This window comes from Meleagris gallopavo, chromosome 13 (assembly GCF_905368555.1).
Source record: "Meleagris gallopavo chromosome 13, MGAL_WU_HG_1.1, whole genome shotgun sequence".
In the NCBI taxonomy this organism is placed as follows: Eukaryota; Metazoa; Chordata; class Aves; order Galliformes; family Phasianidae; genus Meleagris; species Meleagris gallopavo.
Genome location: NC_139416.1, coordinates 17186567 through 17208952, shown reverse-complemented (window position 1 = coordinate 17208952; position 22386 = coordinate 17186567). Strand labels below are relative to the sequence as shown.

Genomic DNA, 22386 nt, shown 5'->3' with positions numbered 1-22386 from the left:
GACAGACACCGTCGGTGCCTTGGGGTGGTGGTGCCCAGGAGGGCACCGCGCGGGAGCGGGCGGCTCGTTCCTCCCACGCGCAAGGGGGCGGGCGAGCCTTCCCCGGCGGCCACGGCTCCCCGAGGCCTAGCGGCGGCGGAACGTCCGTTACACGGCGAGGGGGCGTGGCCAAGCGGAGAGGGCGGCTCCGATTGGCCGCGTCTGGCAGTGGGCGGGTCCTGCGGCGCCGCTCCGCGCCGCGCCACGCCCCGCGGCGCAGACCGGCGGCGGCCATGGCGGTGTGCGCGCGGCTGTGCGGGGTCGGCCCGGCGCGGGGCTGCCGCCGGCGCGGGGCGGCACGGGAACAGCGGCGGGGAGGCGGAGGGGACAGCGAGCCCGACACCGACACGGATCCCGAGGAGGCTGGAGGCGGCGGAGGCGCTTCCGCGGAGGACGACGAATTGACGGAGCGCATCGAGTGCGCCAGGCCCGCGCCGCACCCCGCCGAGGTGGGTCCGAACGGGCGGGCGCCGATGTCCCTCCTGGAGCTGCCCCCCGAGCTGCTGGTGCAGATCTTCGGCTCGCTGCCCGGCACTGACCTGCCCAGCCTGGCCCGGGTCTGCACCACCTTCCGTCGCATCCTCCGCACCGACACCATCTGGAGGCGGCGCTGCCGGGAAGGTACCGCCTGCTGGGGGGTTATGGGGCGCACTGGGGTGGCTGGGGAGGAGATGGGGCCGGTGGGCGCAGGGCCTGGGAACATCCTGGCAGGAGGCGGTTGGAGGGGAATTTCGGGCGGTGGGAAGGGGTGATGGTCAGTCAGTGCGCTGGGGGAGGAAGGAACCCTTGGGTGCCCATCTGGGAGCACTGGGGATCTGGAGGTAAAGCGAGCACCGTATTGACGTGTGCATTGCAGCAGTGCAAACAGTGGCCGTGTTCTGCACCGCCTCGGGCTGTGTTGCTGTGGCCCGGTGCTGCAGTTTCACTCCTCATCTTTACGTGATATCAGTGTGTCTGTCTGTCTGTCCCCTGTTTGTTAATGCAGCGGCTGTTTCACCCTCCACGCGCTGTCCTGCTGTGCTCATCTGTGATGCTGTCCTGCCAGGTGCTTCCAGGTCCTTTACATTCACTGTTGTTTTTCTGGTCTTGGTACCAGTGGTGAGAACTGTAGGTGTGTCAGAAAGGCTGCCTGCTATAGGCAGCAGGATGCATTAAACCTTACAGGAATGAGTTCATGCTTTATCAGCACTACCCAAGAACTCTTGGACAGTACAAAGGCTGTACTTGTAAAATATACACCAAAGCAGTCTTATTTCTCTGCTCAGCAGGGAGTGATCCCAATAACTTTAACACTTTCTTGGTGACAGGCTAATTAAATAACAGCCATTCTTTCCTTATACTCTTCGTTAGCAATTAGGTGAGAGGTGCTTCAGACCAAATTTCTGTTCTTTCCCAACACTGTGTTTCTTCTGATGTATCAGCTCCAGCTGTGGCCAGAGCACGTATTGGTGGGCTGCAGGTTTGATGGAGGTAATTCTTGTACCAAAGGCATGATGTGCAAGCCGTGAGGCCCAAATAAGCATCAGGAACTGCTGGGCATTTATGAGACTTCCTGCAGCCTTTTAATCAGTCACAATCTGAGCTGCTCTCAGTTTGGACTTTCACTTGCACGGCTCTGCACATAAGCATGAAGTGATTGCCATCGTGGTGGTACTGCAGCATTGAATGCATGCCTTTGTGTCCTGCTGTGAAAAGGAATAGGGTGAGAATATGTGTGCCCCTCCAACCGTACCCCTTATATTGATGGCCTGTTCAGTCTGAAGCTTGCTGGTGATGCCCCAGAGCTGTACTCTTAAGGAATTAGTGGTCAACTTTGACTTTGCGGCTGTCCTGTGTAAATAAAACTATTTGAGATAGGAAAAGAAAGACAATCCTGAAATGAAACGCAACAGTTAATCTCTGAGAGAGTTGCTGCAGTGCTTTGTGTGAACCAGTTTGTACCTTCATCATGGGCAGCAGCAGTGCTGGGGGTGGGAAACCCTGGCTTTGCCCATTCAGAACTGATGTTTTCCTCTTGTACTGCTGTGGGCAGGCTCACTTTTAGAACAGTCTTGAAAACGTGTTGTGAATGGTCCAAACATCCAGAGGGCTTGTCCTGAAAGTGCAGGGGTGGCTTCTCCTGGTGGTTGTCCATGGGGAGACTGCAGGGATTAACCAGAAGCTGTTGTGTAACCCTGCTGCTGTGGCTGTTAGGACTGTTGTCCTTTTATCATTGCAACTGTTTGGGGTAAACAATGTCTTTGAATTGCTTCTTTGGCAAGAAGAGGATTGCAGTTGCTTTCGTGTTGTCTATAAATAGGAGATTGCTGATCTCTGCAGTGGCAGCTGAATTAAAGCACCGTTGCTCATGGCTTGACCTACCTTGATTAGCACCTGGTAGGCCACAACTTCTACCTTAAAGCAGCATAGCAGAATGCTTAGAAACAGAGCAGTGGTTCAGAATAACCCCTTCTAGAACATGCCTGAAAAGGCTTTGGGTTGTAACAACAATCTTCATTAGTTTTGGACCTGCAGAAGTGTCAGCCAAGGTGCTGAGGACGCTTAGCTTGAGCAAGGCTTGGAGAGTTCCTGGGGAGAAGCGTGGAAGTCTGCTCTGTGTGCTCAGTGAGGGCTGTTGGGTGGAATTCAGCTCTTCCAGGGCTCCGGAGAATCCATGCTCCCACAGTGGGAACTATTTTCTATGTTACATGGCCTTAGTAAATGAGAATGTGGTTTTAGTATGTCACAAGGCCCTAACCTGCATATCTGTATCTTTAGAGAACTGTGGTGTGCTTTTTCATATCCCACCTTGTTCTTGGTCCGGGTGCTGTCTGAAAGCCCATAGCTTGCTGTTCCTCGCTGCTGGTGGCAGGTGCACAGCACTGGCCATTCTTCAGAGGTTCTTCCCCAGGTGTGTTTGTAGCTTGCAGGTCTGAAGCCACTCATCTTCTTGTTTCAGGGTTTCCACAAATGCCTTCATTCATTGCAGATCACAGCTCCTCCTTTTGGTCACTACAAGCCTTCCACTGGGAGAAGTGCTTGGAAGCCTTTGGAAACAAGAAGCCAATTCCAAACTTGTCCTTCAGAAGCGCTGACCTGAGAATCTCCCATGTTTGTGGTGTCTGAAATAATCCAATAAGTTTCTATGCCTTCTGTTCTGTGCATGGCCTTGCAAACATACCTTTATTCAGGACTAATTAGAAGACACGATTAGCCAAGGCACTGTCGAACCTTAGCAGTGGTAAGGGTGTCAGGCTCTACCAGGCATCCTAATTCCCTCTGAGCTTCAGGTGTCCACATACAGTGCTTGGAGCTGCTGAGAGACACAGGGAAAAGCAGTGGTCTTTGATTGATTATTTGAAATACAGTGGAAACACTCCCTGCTTCCAGGAGATTATGTCACAGCTGCAAGGAGGGCTCTCTTTGCCATGGGCAGGGAGTAGATTACACTTAGAAAGGTGTTAGTGGGATTCATTATATCTTTCCAAGTCTTTTTGATTCCAATGCATGTGGCCATGGAAACAGCACCGTGTCGCCGTGTTTGGCACGTTTTCCAAGCACTCATTATAAACCTAATAAAACAGCCTTTGCAGCTGGTCAAGGGAGAGCTTCAAAACCAATTTCCATCCTTACTTTTGAAGCAGGATTATTTCTAACTGTATATTTCTGTTAACTCCTTAAGGTACTTGACTCAGTGAGCTGCAGCACTGAGATAAGTCCATTTTAAGGGAGCCTACCTGCAGAGAAGTGGGGTTTGCAGCTTTTGTAGCGTTTCTGCTTCCCTAGAATTTCCCTGCAGGTTGTCAAGGGCACTTGCATGAAACTGAGATAGAGCTCTGACCTCAAACCTCATCCCACCACGCTCTGTTGTTCAGGGTACGTGCTGGCAGTTATCTGTTCTGGGGCTGCTCTTGGGGTGGTTTATGGATGCAGGAGGCAAAATGGGGAGAAACGAGGGCTTCTGGGGGAAGGCTCTATGTGGGCATTGCTGTTGGCAGCGTGGAGAGGTGCCATTTGGACAGGATCCTCCGTGTGTCTCCTCCCTTTCTGATGCAGTATGAATATCTTCCGTGAGGCTGAACGTAACCTAGCTGCAATGCCTGCTGCACAAAGCCTGCCTCTTGTGTAGCCAGGTGGAAGGGCTGCTTACAAACAGCAAGCTATAGCCACCCTGCTTCCCTCAGCTCACAAGGCCTGTGACTTTCTGATCAGCTGAGGAAACATAACGTTCCCTCTGCCCCTTTGGTGCAGTTACGAGGCACACGTACCCACTTGTGCACACACGTGGACAGCAGCTGAGAGCCTCCCTGAGCCTGGCGGGGGGGGGGGACAACCGTGGGATGGCTGCAGGGTGCTCTGTGTGCAGCCTCCAGCTCAGCTCTGCTTTCATAGACCTGCAGGAGGGCTGGGCTGCAGCCCAGAACTAAGAGGCTTGTTTATGCTGGGCTGGGCGCGCTTTCCTGCGAGCTCGTCTGTCTGCTCTCTGCCTAATTGTGCTTCCTCATCCTGCCTGGTGTTTGATGCATTGAGCTTCCTCTGACTTCTGCCGTGGAGGTCAGCAGGAGCTTTGCCACGGGCTTCTGCATCTTGTAATGAAGGGCAGTGCTTTTGTACCTCCTGCCCACTCTTACCTCGATTGAACTCGCTGTTTACCCAAAGCAATGTGATGCTGAGTGTGTGTGTCCCCATAGGCAGGCTGACGGTAAGCTTTGTGGTTGCTTTATCATCATGCATGTGTGCCACAAGTGCTGTATTTATAGACTGAATGATGTCGGGATTCATTCGGGGACGCTTCTGCTTTTCTCCTGCATGAAAAATGGATCCTCGGTTTGCAGCAGTGCTTGGCAGCCCTGGTGTTTGGCACTGCTGGGGGAAGCTGTGTTTGATCTGCAGTATGGAGGAATTAGATGTCAAGGAGGATAGCTCTGCACGCTGAGATCTAACAGGAGTGCTGCAGCAGCGTGCTTGTTGCTTGTTGTGATGGGTTTTTTGGAATCTCCCTCCTCTCATTTCCTCCCTCTGCTTTCTTAAGGATTCCTTGCAGTGAGATATCAGTCCTTGCTTTTATTTCTTAGAATTTCTTAGAAGTCGGGTGTTGACTTCCAGCAAACAAAAGGGGATGATTTCATTTTGTGCTTCAAAGCAGCCTTTAAGGTCTGTGGCTGGCTTTGTTTTCAGGGCGTTCTGTGAGCAATCAAAGGCATTTGGGCAGCCCCATCTCCATCTGATCCGCTTTCATGTGTAACCATATTTGTACACGCCGATGTCTGTTTTATGTCTCAATTTCATTCTTTTTTAAGTCCCTGACCTTTTCTTCGGATCCTAATAAGCAGCTTTCTCTGGCGGGCGGCTCAGTGGGAGTAAATAATTACTACTCACTCTCATGATGTGATCGAAACGGGCACGCATTCGGAGCTGTAATGAGTACGTCTCTCACATTTCACACCCCTTGCAGTGTAGATGTCAGCCTCTGCAACTCTGCTGCGTTGTGTGTTTGTTGCAGGCATCTCTTGGAAAGTGCTGGATTCCCAAACTGCAGTGCAGTTACCTCCGGTTTTTCATTTTCTCTGCAGAACAGCAACGAGATTCTCGGATTGATGGCCCGGCTTGCAAGAGCTCACCTCACATCTCATTGTCAATCCTGCATAGCAAAGGCCTCGATGCCAGAGCTGACGTTGTTATCTGTGTCGTTGCAGAGTACGGTGTGTGTGAAAACCTGCGCAAGTTGGAGATCACAGGCGTGTCCTGCAGGGATGTCTATGCCAAACGTAAGTGATGAAGCTGCTACAGATCTGGATGTCTTTGCTCGGTACCAACTTGGAAAGCGTGTACATGTTGAATATTTATTAGGCTTCGACAGTGGGAGTTATTCAGACTCGCTTTCTAATGGCAAAGGCATCTGTGAAGCTGAGACGTTTGGGATTTTATTTAATACTGAGCAGATAGAGAGAGCTGGGACATCTGTCCTCCAATCCTCTGGTAGAAGAAGGCACAGAATTTAAGTTTCTTGTGGAGCGTAATGAAGGTTTTTCATCATTTCCCATTTGTTTTACCTTGTTCAGATCTCGCTGAGGAATTAAGCGATGTTTCTCTATTCAGAGGCTGCCAGTACCCCAGTGTGACTTAGGTTAAGGCCGGTCCCAGTGAAAGGATGCCATTCTATGCTGCCAGTGGGAAAGAGCTGTTGGTGGGAGTCCTTTGGGCTGCTCCTGGAGGAGGAGGACGTGGCAGGGCTGGGCTCTGCTCAGGTGCCGCTGTTTTAGGGATGGCTGTGGCAGTGGGACCTCAGATTCAGCGGGCACCTACCTTGCAGAAGGCACATCTGCTATCTCGTGGTTTGGGGGGTGTCAGAGAGAAGAAAGAAGGATGATCTGTGGCCCAAGTGGAGGCAAGGATCCATGTGAGGCTGTCTCCCTGTCACCAAATCTTGTCCTTTGCAGTCAGAAGTTGCTCTGAGAGCTTTGCTCAGCCTGCAGGAGATCCTATATCAGCACTATCAAGCTGCGTTGTCCTGGTTCCACCACCACATATTTTGTAAGGGTTTGTAGTCCTCAGTATAAAGAACAAGATTTAACCTGTGGTTTCTGGCTGTTCAGATAAGACCCTGTTTTATATGGCAAAAGCAGTAACTGTCCCAAGTTGCAATCATGAGAGGTCTCTATAGGCTTTGCAGAGCCAAAAACCATCTCAACTTCTACACTTGCTTTATTTGCTGAGCCTTGAAGCAGTGATTGCCTCAAGCACTGGTCTTCCTGCAGGAAAGGAACAACTTCTGGGTTTTAATCTTCCCTATTAGACTTGCTGAGCATCCTCAGGTAAAACTACTTTATCACCCACTGCCTCTGTTTGTGCACAGGAAATGAAAGCGCTCAGCTTGTCTGGGTGGGAGGGTTGGGTGATGCTGAGCCAGCTCTTGCAGACGTGGTCAGCACTGGAGGCCCTACTGCCATTCTGCAGATTTCCAGAGTCTGATAAGACTTGTAGGACAGGTCTGTTGTCAGTCTTCCCTTCCACTGCTGTAGTTTCTGCATCCGCAGCATCACAGGATGTATGAGGACTACCTCTGCAATGGTCTGTACCGCGTTCCTGGGGAAGGACTGTGCTGTGCCCTTGTCCATTCATATCCACTCAGCAATCCTAGCCAGTATGGTTGCTAACCAGGGTTAGCCAAGACTGGTGAGTGTGCTTGGCAGCCTTCTCTGGCTTCAGAAGATGTGCTGTCCTAGCTCTCCTGCTCAGATTTACAGAACATTTAGTGGGTTTGGAACAGTTTCCTGGTGGTGACCCCCCCACCACCACCATTTTCTCTGCTGTCCCGTAAACCTCCTTAATTGCAGAAGAGTTAATTTGGAGCTACTGGGGGATGTCACCTAAGCTTTTCTGTGCACTAAATGTACTTTTGCAGGAAACAGTGTGGGAATTGAGATCCGGTGTTAAGAGAGCAGCACTAACCCAAGAGCTGGGCTGCCCTCTATGCAGTTACTTCTCAGACAGCGATGCTCGCTGCTGTCCCCCCACAGAGCTTTGGGGGGGGACCGCTTTTACTTCCCTGGATGTCATTTGTAAATGTTATCTTGGGTAATGCTGAACATGCCAAATTCTGTGGCAGTAACCCTGCTAACTGGCTGTGCCTGAGGAAGCAAATTGGAAACCACTGACTGATGCACCGCAGCTGGAAACGAAACGAGAAGGGAGCTGATCCAGGTTCATCGTAAGGTGACGGTGGAGCTGAGTTCTCTGGCACTTACCCTGCTGTGTCTGTTCAGGTATAAACCCACGGGTGAAGTCGGGGCGTTTTATGAAAATCCTTCCCGACTACGAGCACATGGAGTACAGAGATGTTTACACCTGCCGTACGTACCCTGCTGGTTGATGCTTCCTGCACTGAGCACACACGAGATGCTGCATGGAGTGTGACGTTGCTTTGAGCAAATTGTTTTGGGTTGGATCTTGGGATAGTGTGGAGGGTTTCATGAGCGGTTCAGAGAATCGTAGAATGGTCTGGATTGAAAAGGACCACAGTGATCATCTAGTTTCAACCTCCCTGCTGTGTGCAGGTCACCAACCAGCAGACCAGGCTGCCCAGAGTCACATCCAGCCTGGCTTTGAATGCCTCCAAGGATGGGGCATCCACAGCCTCCTTGGGCAACCTGTTCCAGTTCTTGTGGAGCAGTCTGACCCTTCAGTCTGCTGCTCAGCTTTTCTGCAGGTGTTCAGGTTAGTGCTGATCACATTAAACCAGCGAGGGAAGCCTGTGCTGCTTGGTGTCTGGAAGGAGTATTGAGCTGTCTTTCATGCTCCTTAGGGAAGGGGAATAAGGTCACTTTGCAAACTCAGGTTACTAATTCACAAGTGCTTGGGAATGGAGTTCTTCCACACGTGCTAATGGGAGGAGTGAATGCTGCACACTCACCTGTGCTGAAGAAGACAGCTGAGCATGGGCCATTCAGAGAAGATGCACAGCAGGCCGTGCTGACGTTGTCTTTAATGCAGGTCACAAGAGAGAAGCAGTGACAGCTCTGCTGCAGGAATCAGTACAAAGTTTCAGCTTTTATAGGTTGCTGCCTGGGTGCTTGCCCTGAACAAGCTGGTTGTGGTGGCTCTGAAATGGCATTTTGTGCTGTTCCCTCAACTGCAGCCCCAAACATCTGAAGTCTCAAGCTGCTTTTCTGTAGAGGCACGGCGTGTCACTTGGGGAACAGCCAGCGTGGTTTACAATGTCATTGCCTGTTTCCCCTTTTTTCCCCCCCACCCAGCTGTTAAACCTTCCTTAGCAGGGTTGACTGTGGCCACAATACATGAGCCAGCTCAGCTCAGATTGCTTTCTCCAGGTTTTCAGCACTCCTTGGCGATGCTTCGCTCTGAGCAACTGGCTGAGAGCTGCTTACATTCTTCCAGTTCAGTTTGCTTATAGACATCTTGCTTCGATCCCTCGTTGGGCTTTTGCACTTATTTCTGCCTCGTCCTCAAAGCAGACACAGGCAGTGTAATGGGATTTAGCTAAAACAGAGGGGTATGAAAGCACGTGCCGTGCTCCTGATTTAATAACCCATTCTGGGGTTGGGAGTGCCTTCCCACGCCGACGGTGTTTGGTGCTGTGCAGGCTCTGCCGTGTCTGCTTGGATCGCTGGGCGTTTGCTCTCTGTCACTCCTTGTCCTGTGTGCCCTGTGGCTCTGGTGAAGCGCACAGGCATCAGACTTTGCCCAGGCAGCTCCTGTGATGGGAGCTGAGGCATTCGCTGCTCACCCCAGCCCTTCCCAAGCCGCTTTTCCATCCGAAGGGCTTGCAGGGCTGCGTGTGGCAGTATGGTAATAGCCTGCCTGGGTGGGAGTGCTGCTGAAGCTTCCCAGGGGTGTATTTCTTGTTCTGCTTGGTAGCACACGGGCTCAGAAGTTTGGATAGGCGACAGACTTCTTCAGGACTGAGAAGAATTGGAGGTCTTGTGCGTAGCGGAGGAAAGCAAGCTTTGGAGAGCAGCCCAAGTGCTGCTGCGCTCTGAGGAGCGGGGAGGGAAGCAGCTGTCGGATCCATCCGTCTCCTGCCATGGGGAAGCCAGGGCTGGAACTCAGCAGTGGGTTTAGCTGCAATCCTGAGACTTCGTAGAAGGGAAAAACAGTCTCCCTCAGGCCTGAGAAAGGGAATTAGGGTTTTGCTTTGAGTCTTGTTGGGGCCAGCTGGCTCAGCTCTGGGTAACCCTCCCTGCTGTTCTCATCCACCGTGGAAGTTCTCTGCTTTGCTGTAATAAAAACACCCCTCCAGTCTTCCCTCTTCCAGGTACTTAAGGGAACAAAGCTGCACTGAAACTCAGTTCTTCCTGTATGATTGACATGAAATAAAAACCATTATCCATTCACGCTGGTTCTGTAAGTTGTGTCTTTCCAAATTGGCCAGGAGCATCCCTGTGACACAGAGGTCTTAGAAGTAACCTATGTCCTGTTGTTCCCACGCAAGGTGCTAGACTGTGTGTGCCACCTGCACACAAAGGTTGCTGGTTGTATCTGAAAACTATATGGACAAAAAGCATGGCTGTAAGGCTGGGAGAGGAGGCAGGGAACATCTCCAAGCTTCCCTTAAGATGGTTCTGCGTAGGCATCATCCCCAATTCAAAGAAGTTTTCCTGTTTGCCCTTTAATTTTGGCGTGATTGAAAGTGAACCCAACTCAGAGATGAGGAGCAGAAGCCTCCTGTGCTGCAGCAGCTGTGAGAGGGGTTGGGCAGCAGCTTCTGGGCACTGCTGACATATAGCAGCTTGCTTTGAGTTCCGCAGCTCCCGAGCTGGCATGGTGTGTGCGCTTTGCCCCGCTGTTTATTGGCTGTTTTGAAGAAGGATGCTTAACTCTGGAGGCAAGTTTGTCCCTGCAAGGAGGGGAAATTCCCATAATACTCACATTTCCCTATTCTTTACCGCCTCTGTGTCTTTATTTTCTGTTGCTTTGCAGCGTGAGGCATCAGGTGCGTTTTTGGTAGCTGGAGGTGGTGGATACTTGATTTGTGTTTAGCTCTGGATATGTCGTGTGATCTGCAGAGGTCTCCCACTGAGGTATCTGCTCGTGTGAGGTCCTGGGAACAAACTCCTGCCCCTGCAGTGCAGCAGGGCTTCAGAGGACAGGAAATCCTCGTGAGCTCATGGGAGGCCTCAGTTCAGAAGTGGTTGGGTGCAACCTTCCTCACTTCCTTACAATGCTGTTGTGGGTGGCATTGGTCAGCGTGGTGTGCAGTTTGGTGATAAGTCTCTTTTTCCCTTTATTTCTTTCCCCCCCCAAATTCTTATCTCTTAGCTCATTAATGCTGACATCAGTGTCTCACTGTTCCCCAGTGCTGCACCGATACCGACACATCCTGGGGTTGTGGCAGCCGGACATTGGGCCCTATGGGGGACTGCTGAACGTGGTGGTGAGTACCTCATCCTGGGGCTGTGGTGGAGGGCTGAACCTTTTGAATGCCCCTTCACCACCTGCGTGGTGTTGAGAACTCTAAACAGCAGCACTCAAGCACGTGGTCGGTGCCCACATCGCTCCTTGGATCTTTGCACCTCCTTTTCCAGGCAGTCCTTTTGTTTTCCAGCTGCAGGAACACACAGGAAGATGTGAGGGATGTTTTAGGGCAAGGCTTCATTTAGAATCTAATGCTGCTATTCTGGGGGCTGGCACAGTGCTTTGATACCGCAGAGACTTCAGTGCTGGCCCATTACCTTCGTGCTTAACCTTTGCCTGCATCTGAACATTTTGCAAAAGGTTTTGACCTTGTGTTTGTGCACCTCACCTTTCTGTACTTTGCCATCCTTTGCTGATGCAAGACTCGTGGAGCCTCCCAGCCCTGCTGGGGAGAGCAGTTAATGAACAACCTCGATGCTGTATTACTGAGACTGGGCGAGAAAACTGCCAGAAGCCCTTACTCTTTGCACCCCAGGGTGCAGTAGGTGGCAGGGTGACCCATAACAAATAACCAGGGCCACTGCTGCTCTGTGCTTACGATTTTGCAATGCTCTATTTCATAAACTGATAGAAGAGTACATCCAAGTGCTTACGTGATGCTGTGACCTTACAAAAACAGGTGTGCCCTCGTGGCACTGCTCTGCTGTCCTCTCAAATCTCTGCTCAGAAAATATCCTTTCTCTGGAACTGTGGGGCTGGAAGGGAAGGATTCTGTTAGACCTGCAGGAGGAGAACTGGCGCTTGTGCTTCTGTGCTGAGAGGATTGTTGCTTCCTGTGCTGCCCGTGAATAATAGAGCCAAATAATTCCTCATCCAGGAGGAGCAGATAATCATGAGAAGCAGAACTCTGAGAATCTGCCAGCAGGAGCTCTCAAACTAATTAGAGCTTGACTTGCTGTGTGGTCTCTCCCTCCGGATCCTGTGCACCAAGCATCCGTCACAAAGTCCTTTGCAACAATAAAAGCCTGATGATTTTCCATTGGTGCAGAAAAACCTCATAAAGAAACCCTCTCTCTCTTCACCAGGGGTGTGCTGTGAGTGCATATGGTCTGGTTTAATTGCTGGAAAGCAGTTTGGAAATGCAGCAAGCTGTTCTGCAGCTCTTGCCCTGTTGTAGTATAGGCGCCAGAGCTGTTTGCTGTGAACTCCAAAGGACGTGAGCAAGGCTGATGCTGTGTGTGTTGTTTCCCATCCCTCTGCAGGTGGATGGTCTGTTCATCATTGGATGGATGTACTTGCCACCTCACGACCCTCACGTCGATGACCCGATGAGATTCAAACCTCTCTTCAGGATCCATCTCATGGAGAGGAAATCTGCAACGGTTGAGTGTATGTATGGCCACAAGGGACCTCATAATGGCCACATCCAGGTGAGCTCCTCCAGCGTTTGCAACAGCACTGTGCTGGGGCAGTGTGTGTGTGTGTGTGTGTGTGTGTGCACGTATGTGCCTTGGCTGTAGAAGCAGATTGAACAAAAGACAGGATACGGCCCTGGGATGTAACAGCAGTGTGTTCAGGTTGAAATAAAGGACGCACAAAGTGGCCTTGTTCAGCTGCTGGGTGCATCCACGCAGACCTGCTTGGTTTTCCAGTGCTAAGTGAGACTGTAGGAAGGCGACTTAGCATCATCCGTTCAGCTGAACGCTTTGTAAAGCTTCTTGTGAGGCTGCTTCCTTGTCCTTAAAATAAAAAACAACTCAGAGAAGCAGCATAAGATCTTTCATTAGAATTCCCTGGGTTTGTTATGGCTGTTAGTTCTCTGTCCTATAGCTGATGCATTGAGTATCTCTTAATGAGATCTCTCCCATGCCTAATTCAGTAACATTTGTTGTGCAAAGCATTTACTCTAAGCAGTCATAGTTAAGTCATCCCAGGCATCTCTCATCAGGTCTGTAACCTGTTCATTTCTCCTCCATGCTAACTGCAGATAGTGAAGAAGGACGAGTTCTCCACCAAATGCAACCAGACAGATCACCACCGCATGTCAGGGGGGAGGCAGGAGGTAAGAGTGCTGCACCGGCTTGAAGCTGTGTGTGTGTCCCTTCTCTGAAGATAAAGCACTGCTGTCTTATCTAAGCCTGTAACTAATGCACTGATCCATGTATCTGAACGTACTTGAAAGCACAAGCTGGTAGCCTGAGGCTGATTTGCTCTCATCTTCTCTTGAGTGTGTGGAATTGATTCTCATTTGAATCAGAGCTTGAAGTGGGCACGCATAAAGACCTGCAGGATCTTGGGGAGCTCCTGCATGCACTGAGGTTTGATGTAAGGATTCAGTGGATGGGATCAGCTTACAGTGCACCTGGGTGGACGCCTGGCCCTGCCTCAGTGTGTAGCAGTGTGAGAGCAGGCTGCTCCGTCCATCCAGCTGAACAAGGCAGAGGTTTAGAGTTAGGGTTTCCCAGCAAGGTGCCGTTTTCCCCACTGCTGTTGGATCCTGAGCACCTGTGCTGTGGTGCTGGTCCTGTTTGTTAGCAGGGCTGCCTGGAGAAAGGCAGCAGTATGCACTGCTACCCTCTCCAGTCATTGATCTCTGCAGTACTGCTGTCTGTATAATGAAGATCTTTCCTAATGTTGAGCACCAGCTGCATTTGAATATGGGTTTGTCAGCGGGGCACCTTTCTACTGCTTGTCTCCTTTGTTGAGGGATTAAAGCTCCATTTATTTGTTTACCCCGTGACTGTGTAAGGCATACCCAGCAAGGCAGATCCCTACCTCAGCCTGCTCCAAGCTGTAGATGTAACTGTCAGGATGGAAGCCTTCAGCTCGTAGCTGCTCCAGGCATTGCAGCTCACTCAGCATGACAGACCTGATCCTTTTCTTACTCCTAACGTGTGCTTTAAGATGTCTGCCTGCTAATGGGAAACAGCTGGGTGAGAGGTTTCATTAAGTGTTTTCTGCTTCTGCAGCAGATGAGAAATGCTTTAATACTTTCAAAGCACCGTGTTAAGGATGCGTGGCATTATGGTAATTGGGGGATCTGGCTTTAGAAGATAAAGCAGGTTGGGAATGTTGCTGGGTAGGCTGCTATCTCAGTGTAAGCTGTTAGCACGCTAACTCATGTGAGGGTATTAACTTGTCAGAGCTGGTGTGGAGGGACTTCAAGAGGTTTTTTTTCAGATTTAGATGCATCACTATTATATGAGCAGGATTTAACCCCCTAAATCTTCGGTGCTTTTCAGAAGCTTCCCCTTTTGTGTTTAGGGTAGGGCACAGGAGCGGGCTGTTATGGGTGCACAGATGGGTTCCTGAAGGATAAATCAGGACATAGCAGCAGATCAGCTGATTTGCAGTAACAGGTCACGCTTGTGCTTTTGTTCTGAGGAGTCACATTGGTACACACAGTGTTTATGTGAAGGGAAGCCTGTCTTTATGGTGCAGAGCCTTGCTAGTGGTGCAGTCACCATGATGACTGTTAAATGGTTTTCCAAGCCTTCTCTGCAGCAATGTTTGCTTTTTCCCAACTCCCCCCCGTACACAGCTGTCAGTGTGTGCCCTCTCTGTGCTCAGATGGGGAACTGTACCCATGTGGCACAGTTGCAAGTGAAGCATCTCTGTCTTCCTACAGGAATTCCGGACGTGGCTGCGGGAAGAGTGGGGTCGCACGCTGGAGGACATCTTCCATGAGCACATGCAAGAGCTCATCTTGATGAAGTTCATCTACACCAGCCAATATGAGTAAGGGCACCAGCTCTTTTTAGGTATTAAGGCTGCTGCAACTACCAGACCACATTAGATCGTTTCTTCTGAAAGTGGGGTCCTTGTGATGACCTCTCGCAGCCAGAGGAACGTCAGTTTGTTTGGGTTCTGCAGGCTCTGTGCAAAGATAGGGGGCAGAGAGATGGAGGTTTATTATCACTGCTTCCATTACACGTTTGCTAAAATAGCTAGGCATGGTATTTGAGCCATCTGATAGTGTTCGTTTTGAAGACAGAGCCAAGTATCTGTGATCCTGAGGGACTCTTGTTGAGTAACAAGGCTACCAAGCATATGCTTTGTGGTGCACTAGGCAGAAGTGACACAGTCCTCGAGAACTTTTCTTGACTATCACTCCAAAGTTGTAATAGCAGACATTGAGGTACGCTTTGCTCCTTAGGTCCTCCAGCACTGCCAGGGAGCGTTTCTGAGGCCTTCTGTGGCCTTGCAACAGGAGCATCCTGGTGTGCCAGCAGGGACTGGTGGAGGGAAGTGGAGGGAGGTGTGTTTGCACGTGCCTGAGACAAGGTCTGCAGCTTGTTGTAACACTGAGAGCACACATCCTGCCTCTGACGTGATGACAACCCAGAGCTGTCTCAGGGAGCTGACTGCAAACGCGTTCTTCATGCCTGGGAGTCTTCTCTTAGCTTCTCTGTCCTTTCCTTTCGCACAGCAACTGCTTGACATACCGACGCATCTACCTCCCTCCAAGCAGCCCTGACGACCTCATCAAGCCAGGTCTCTTTAAGGGGACGTATGGGAGCCATGGGCTGGAGATTGTCATGTTGAGCTTTCATGGAAGGAAAGCCAAGGGGACTAAAATCACTGTGAGTGTGCTTTCCCTTCTCTCACCCGCTTGGTAAATTAATCTTTCATTGATGCCGTGGATCCATAGGAGAAAGGAGAAGTAATCAGGTGCTGCGACCCCAAAGCTTATTTCCTTGTGGGTGTTGGTGCCATTTGTGGATCTGAACGTGTGCCAGCGTAGCTACAACTTGCTCTGCAAAGCTTTTCACGGTGCTACTGGCTCTCCCTCCCTTTTCTGTCTTTATGAGCTACTTTCTGTGAGCAACTGGTAGCAGATGATCGGAGATCACTCGTGCATCAGGGGAGCAGGTACCAAAAGGCAGCAGCTTTTTGCTGGTGCCAAGCTGGTGAGCTCCCTCCTGTCTGCAGGGAGTGATTCTGACACAATGTTGATGTGCTGATGCTTTCTTTCATCCTTGCAAGTACAGCCCAGCTTGTAGCATTTGGTCTAACATTCTTGTTTGTGGCAGGCACAGAGAATTCAACGAACAAAGCCTGATGTCTTTTGTTGACGGGTGTAGAATAGGGTGAACTGTGTAGAAGCCAGGTGCGGCACCCTGCCCTGCAGCCGCTTTGTTTCTTCCCGTCTCCAGGGAGATCCCAACATCCCAGCCGGGCAGCAGACTGTGGAGATAGACCTGGCTCACCCCCTGCAGCTACCTGACATCGAGAACCTTCGTGATTTCAGTGAGCTCTCTCGCATTGTCCTGGAGGTGCAGGAGCAGGTGCGGCGGGAGGAGCAGGAGGAGGAGCAGCGCAGGGAGGACGAGGATCGCTTCCAGCAGGCTGCCTCCTCACCTGCTGCACAGCCCCAGGGAGGAGAAGGTGCCGAAGGGGAAGAGACTACGGCTGTGGCAGAGCTGGCAGCCCAGGACAAGGCTCCAGCATCCCAGCCCTTCGTGCTGCCCATGGGGGTGATATCGAGGAACGAGGACTACCCCCGGACCTGCCGCATTTGGTAATGGGGGCGAGTTGTTTTGTGCCGTTTGCTTCTTGAAACTGGAAGAGTTAATCTTTGAAGCACGTGCTGTGTTTGTTTGCCCTTTACCTGCACGCGGATCTCCCAGCCCTTTGTGCTCAGCCTTTCTTTCTCTGCTGCCCTGTTCTTACTCTCTTTTGATCCTTTTCTTTCTTAACCATGCTGCCATCTGCAATCCTGCTTCCTTTGTAGATTGTTTTTTATCCTCCTAGAGCTAGCACCTTTCTATATTTTACCTTTTTATCCCCTCCAAGGGCTGCTCAGCTCCTATATTCGGATATCTGAGCTGCTTCCTGTTCCTGTGTGTCATTTGTGTTCCTTGGCTGTGGGAACACAGTGCTCCCTCCCACCTCTCCCTGGCATCTGCTGCCCTGGCACCAAATCTGCAAGGTGCTGAGCAGCGTAAGCAGGAGGTGCAGGTACACAGAGAGCCTCGTGGAGCGGGGCCTGGGCTCAGTGAAGCAGCATGCTAAATGAGGTGTGGAAACAGAGCCCAGAAGCTGAGGCTTAGGCAGGTGACCTTCAGCCAAACATCTGTGCTCATGGAAAAGCTTACCAATAGCTGGTTAATCCCAGAAGGCCCCTGCTGTCACACGCAAGCTGTGTTTGAATCAAACCCTGCTCCACCTGCTGCCTGCTTGGAGGTTAGACTGACCTTTACTCCTCCCCAGCTCCTATTAAGATTTTCCTTTCTTGCCTTTCCCCTGGCTTTGTCGCAAGATTTCCCTCTCTGGTCGCCCTCTCCCCATGTGTTTTCTTTCCTTTGAGGGCTGTCTGCACCTAGGTTGATCTCTGAGTTGCAGAATTAAATAAATCTCAGTTGAATCACTGGCCTGAGCTGCAGAAGAGCTCATTCTCGCTTTGCAGGTGTTAATTAGAAGCCAGAAGCTTCTAGGAGTGCTCAGATAAATATACATAGCAATGAATAGCTTTCTGTTTTTGAAATGAAATCAGCCAGTGTTTTGTGATGTGAACCAAATGAATTGGTTCCTCCCTGCTCTGCAGCAGCGTGTTTGGCTCTGGATTGATCGTATTCTTATTAAAAACTGTTAAATATTGGGTAATTTTGGCCGTTCCCAAACCTTTCTTTGCTCTTCTCTCCCTGCAGTTTTTACGGGACGGGGCTCATTGCTGGCCATGGCTTCACCAGCCCCGAGCGAACGCCCGGTGTTTTTGTGCTCTTTGACGACGATCGCTTTGGATTCATCTGGCTGGAGCTGAAGTCCTTCAGTCTGTACAGTCGGATCAAAGTCTCCTTCCAGAACGCCGAAGCGCCTTCCCGTGAGGCTTTTGATGAAATGCTGAAGAATATTCAGTCGTTGGCTACTTGATGGGTGATTTGTGATGGACAGGGCTAGGGGCTGCAAAGGCTGTTGCGCTCCCCAACCAGAGATATGCTGGGGATTCCTTGCTCTTCGTACCTCTGAAGGAAAGCATGCACTTTTAATAAAGCCTTTTTATCCCCCAATGTACACACCCCTGTTAAAATATCCACGAGTGCCCTTTCCTCCCTGCTGCCCCTCACTGCTCCCCTAGCAGTCCTTGGTCTGTAGCATAGCTTTGAATAGCTGAAGGGATCCTGCAGAGGAGGACACGGAGCTTTCTTATTGCAAAAAAAAAAAAAGAATGTACTGGAAGAAAAATAACTGAAGCTCAGAGTTGGATCACAGAACAGCTAATTAACTGGATGGACACGAACCCTCTGCAGTGGCCATTAGGAGTTTCCCATGGAGCAAGCTCTCCTTCAGGGAGGGGATTCATTTAAGCCTTTGCTGTGCTCCGGGCCTGTCTGTCCTCTTGGGAGAACTGCTTTACCCTCCTGCAAACTGCTCAATCCCCTGCTGCAGACTGGCTGGCTGCTTAATGTTAATTGCATCGGCGCCGAGCAAGCACGTCCTCCTCTCCAGAAACCTTTCTCTGGGTGCTGCATCATCAAGAGGGGCTGGTGTGTCATGTACCTGCATCTCTGGCTGAGTAATTAGAGAGGGTCGTTTCCTTGTGAGAAATCCCCCGTTGGGCAGCAAGGGGAGGGCTCCCCTGGGAATGGCTCCTGAAGGTCGATGGCTGTGCTGTCCCTGGGGCTCAGGGCTGCTTCCCTCAGCGCAGGGGGTTCTTGTTTCTCACAGGAGCTGGGTACAGAGCTGCAAGTGGGAGTGAATAGCAGAAGCTGCTGCATTCAGAACTGCTTTTGTAGCTGAAAGCTGGGCCTGAAATCTAACGGAGGGGGGGGGAAAAAAAAAACAAGGGTGAAATAAACCCCAATGCAGCCTTTTGAGTCCTGTCTGTGCTGGGCAGCAGGAATGCTGTCACTGGTACTGCTGCGACCTCAGTTATCAGGTTGCCCTGTGCAGTGAGGAGTTCTGGTGTCTGTGGCTCACTTTGTGGTTGGTGCTGACAGGTTGATGCTGCTGCTCTGCTCACGAGACCCTTCTGTTCCCTTTCTAGCCACGCGTGTTTCATCCCAGATGATTGCTGCTCAGAAATCTCCTGGGCTCAGTTTCTTTCCAAGATGCCTCTGTGGGCTGCTGTTGGGAGAGCCAGGTTCCCCACAGGCCGTAATTCTGCTCAGCAATGCAGCGTAGGAAAATCCTGCCCAGCTAATGTACAAATTGTGTCTTGTGCTCCAAACCATCCCAGCACATTTCGTTATTAATCCTCTCTCTGTAGGAGGAGATAATTGGGATCTTTGTGTGAAGAAGAGAGCAGTTGGTGAGGAAGGCCTTGGTCGGAAGTAAAACGCGTCCTCTGTTGCAGATCCTCCCCAGGGATGAGGTGGGTTTGTCTAACAGAACTCCGCAGGTTTTGGTCTGTAAACGTGTTGTGCAGGAAGGATTTGAGCCCTCTCTTAGGGAGCACTTTGAGCAGCTTTTCATCCTCCCTGTCAGAAGGGCTTTTTGCCATTTCTGGCTCTGGAGCGTTCCCTCGGGCTGCGTGAGATCTGAGCCTCCAGCAGAGATTTAGAGCAGAAGGTCACATCCATCACAGGATTAACCTGTCTCTTTGGGTAGAGTTTCACAACCCTCTGGGAACATGAAGGCGATTTGGGGCGCTTTTTTCTTTGCTTCCTGCCGCCTCGTCAGTAGTGGAAAAGCTGGCTGTGTGTTAGAGGTGAGGATCCGAAATGCTGTTCCCGTCCTGGTGAATAAAGCTGCAACAGGAGTTTCTGAGCAGCCTGCTGGAGATGTGCCTGTTGGTGTGGGCAGAAGGAAGGGCTGGCTGTGGTCTCGCCCCTGTGCTGTGCAGGGCTGGGAGAGAGGCAGGGAGCTGAGCTGGAGGGCTGAGAGAAACCCCCTTGGGCAGCTGGTTTAAAATCACTTGTCCCTAAAAACCACCTCTGCTTCCATCAGCGCCGTGCCTGTGGTTCTGATTTCTGCATTCCTCCTTCCCACAACATCCCCGCTCGCCTGGCGAAGAAGAGACATAAGACAACCCTGCACTTCTGCGTAGCTGCCTTAATAGCTTTTGCTTTTCTAAGATTGCAAATGAGCCTGTGTTGTGCTGCAAGCTCGGCCTGGGACCTGAAGCGCTGCCTCGTGAGTACAGACACTGACCTCAGCAGGTGTCTCCTGTAACCTGCTGTGTTGGCTCAGCTGAATGCGTAAAGGCAGCATGAATATGATTCAGTGCTGTGTCACGGAGTGCTTTTAGGAGTTGCGAGCTGCAGCTCGGCTTCTCCTTGCTGCCAGAGCCTGCCTTGGGCAGCAGGTGGCAGGAGAGCTTTGCTCGGTCCGGGTTTTGCTGCTTGCACAAGGACGCTCAGGATGGCTGGCGTGGATCCCCTCTGAAGGTGAGAGCTGCGTGTTGGGAAGTGCTGCCTTCCACGTGTCAGCTCTGCCTCCGTGGGTTTGTGCTGTACCTGCCTGGCCTCAAAGTGTCAGAGCGTGCCGGTCCTGATGAAAGGCAAACCTGCCGTGGCTTTATTCTGCCTAGAGCAGAGGCGGTGAAAATAGCGAGCCCTGTATCCGTGCTCCTCCTTTCCCTTCCCTGTTCACCTTCTGATCCTCGAGGCCTGGCAGGCTGTTGGGATGTGGCAGCGTTTGGCAGGGTGGTAACAAACTGCTGCTGCTGTGCCCTGGTTCTTTTCGCTCTGTGCAGGAAGAACTTAGGGAGGGCTGCCTTTGCATCTCGGCTCCAGATGCTGAGAAAGATGGAAAACAACCTGCCTGGGTAGGAATCCTCCTGGTGGAAACGTTCTGCAATAAACACAGTGCTTGCAATTAGATTGCAGAGCAGCACTGCCCCAGTAGCCACAGCGTCTAATTAACTCCAATTTAGGAACTTGAAGCAAATGACTTACGTGCTCAGACTGTGTTGTGCTCCTGGGTTGTGCTTTGTGTTGTCAAAACACACGGCTTTGGCCAGCTGGAAAACACAAGCATCAGAGATCCTCCTCCAGCCCATTTGTTTGTGTTGGGCCCGATAGCACTGCTATAAATGCACTGTGACAGCGCTGCGGTTGTGCTATTTCAGTCCGTGCTGCCTCGTCAGGTGTTTGTTTTGTGGCAGGAGGAGCAAAAAGGGTGGAACCAATTGTGACTTGGGCTGCCAGCTTTCCTCCGTGGTGACACTGAGCCGCGCGGTGGGACGGGTGGCAAATAAACAGGGAAGTTGTGTTGGGGAGAGGGCAAATCCACGTGCAAGCTTGCTTGGAGGTGTAAACAGCAGGAAAAGGCTGCAGCTGGCTCAGCGTTTGCCTTCAAAAGATGGCTTTTTATTGCTTTTTATTAATAAAAAAACCTAGTGAAACTTAATGGGAGTGTTGGGTGTCGTGTGGAAATGGGGTGTGTTATCTCAGCTAGCTAGTTTAGGGAATGATGGTACATTAACTGTCTCGTAGCTGGGTGCTCGTGTGGCTGATAAGCTGTTGTGCTCAGCTGCCAAAGGGCTGCAGGTCAGGCAGGCGGCACTGCTTGCAGTTGGGCAGCGACACTTTGGGGATGTGGGAGGCAGCTTACCAGCATGTGAGTGCTGCTGACTTTGTGCTGAATTAACATGTACCATCACAGCTTTTGGTTTGGATTGCAGTCTTTTGGATTTTCACAGAAAAAACACTCGGATCAGCCGAGCTCATTAGCTTAATTAAAGCGATCTGCCCTTTCTTTCATTGCCTAGTGTTCCTACTTGCCCCAAGCAGGAGTACCCTGTGTGTTTTGCACTCCCCACTTTATCCAGCAGGCTCTCAGCATCAAAACGTCTCTCTGAAGCTGCTCTCGGTGAAGTGAAGGTGAAGCAGCAGAACCCAGCTGTGTGCAGAGGGGCAAGGTGAGCTTTTCTTCCCCAGTGCCTCTGCACATCCAGCACCTCTTGTGGTGCCACGTGAATGTGAGAACTGAGGTTTGAATGACTCAGCTGCTCTGCCTGCATCCCCAGCCGCGGGTTGGGGTTCTGCTGCCCTTTGCTTTGTGGGTTGGAGAGGAACGAGCTGTGCAGAATCCAGGTGTGACTTTGTGACACTTTGCCTCCTTCATCCCGGCGAAATGCGAAAGCTGAGCGGAATCCATGTGGTACTTTTACACCTGATTGTTGTTACCCAAGGAACCTTTTCCAATTTCAAATAATAAAAAAAAAAAAAGAGGAGGTTTTGTGAACTTATTTCTGTTTGCTGCTTCTGTTTTGTTCCAGAGAAAAGCATCAGATGGGCCTCACCTTTCTGCTGCGTGTATTTGGTGAGCAGTGTGCACCTCGTGCTGCAGAATCCAAGCTCTTTGCAGCCCGTTTTCTGTTCTTTCCCCCTCCATCTGCCACACACAGCTCCTGCTTTACCAAAAAAGCGATGATGTTGAAGACATCATTGAAGACATCACTGGGTCTTCAGGGCTGTGCGGCTGAACGGAGGAGCCCCAGCTTGCTGTCAGTGGCCCAAGTGCTGCTGTCAGCTGCTTTTTGGAATGGATGTTGTGCTTCCAGCTCCACGACTCCGTTCTGCCAGGAACTTTCTTGGCAGATATTCC

General features: G+C 51.1%; 1 protein-coding gene across 2 annotated transcripts; it reads left to right on the top strand.

Annotated features, from left to right (window-relative positions):
- The first annotated feature begins 230 nt into the window (after positions 1–230).
- On the top strand, positions 231–21186 carry FBXO31 (F-box protein 31). 2 transcript variants are annotated; one of them, XM_031555470.2, is made up of 10 exons: positions 231–660; positions 5715–5786; positions 7785–7871; positions 10836–10912; positions 12156–12323; positions 12881–12955; positions 14522–14631; positions 15323–15476; positions 16050–16414; positions 17544–21186. In XM_031555470.2, exons 1-10 carry the CDS (start codon positions 273–275, stop codon positions 17764–17766), a joined length of 1719 nt encoding a protein of 572 aa, XP_031411330.2. In that variant the 5' UTR covers positions 231–272; the 3' UTR covers positions 17767–21186. The 2 variants fall into 2 exon arrangements, with proteins under 2 accessions (XP_031411330.2, XP_085090925.1); XM_085234799.1 differs by lacking the exon at positions 7785–7871 and having other exon boundaries at positions 232–660.
- The last annotated feature ends 1200 nt before the right edge of the window (positions 21187–22386 follow it).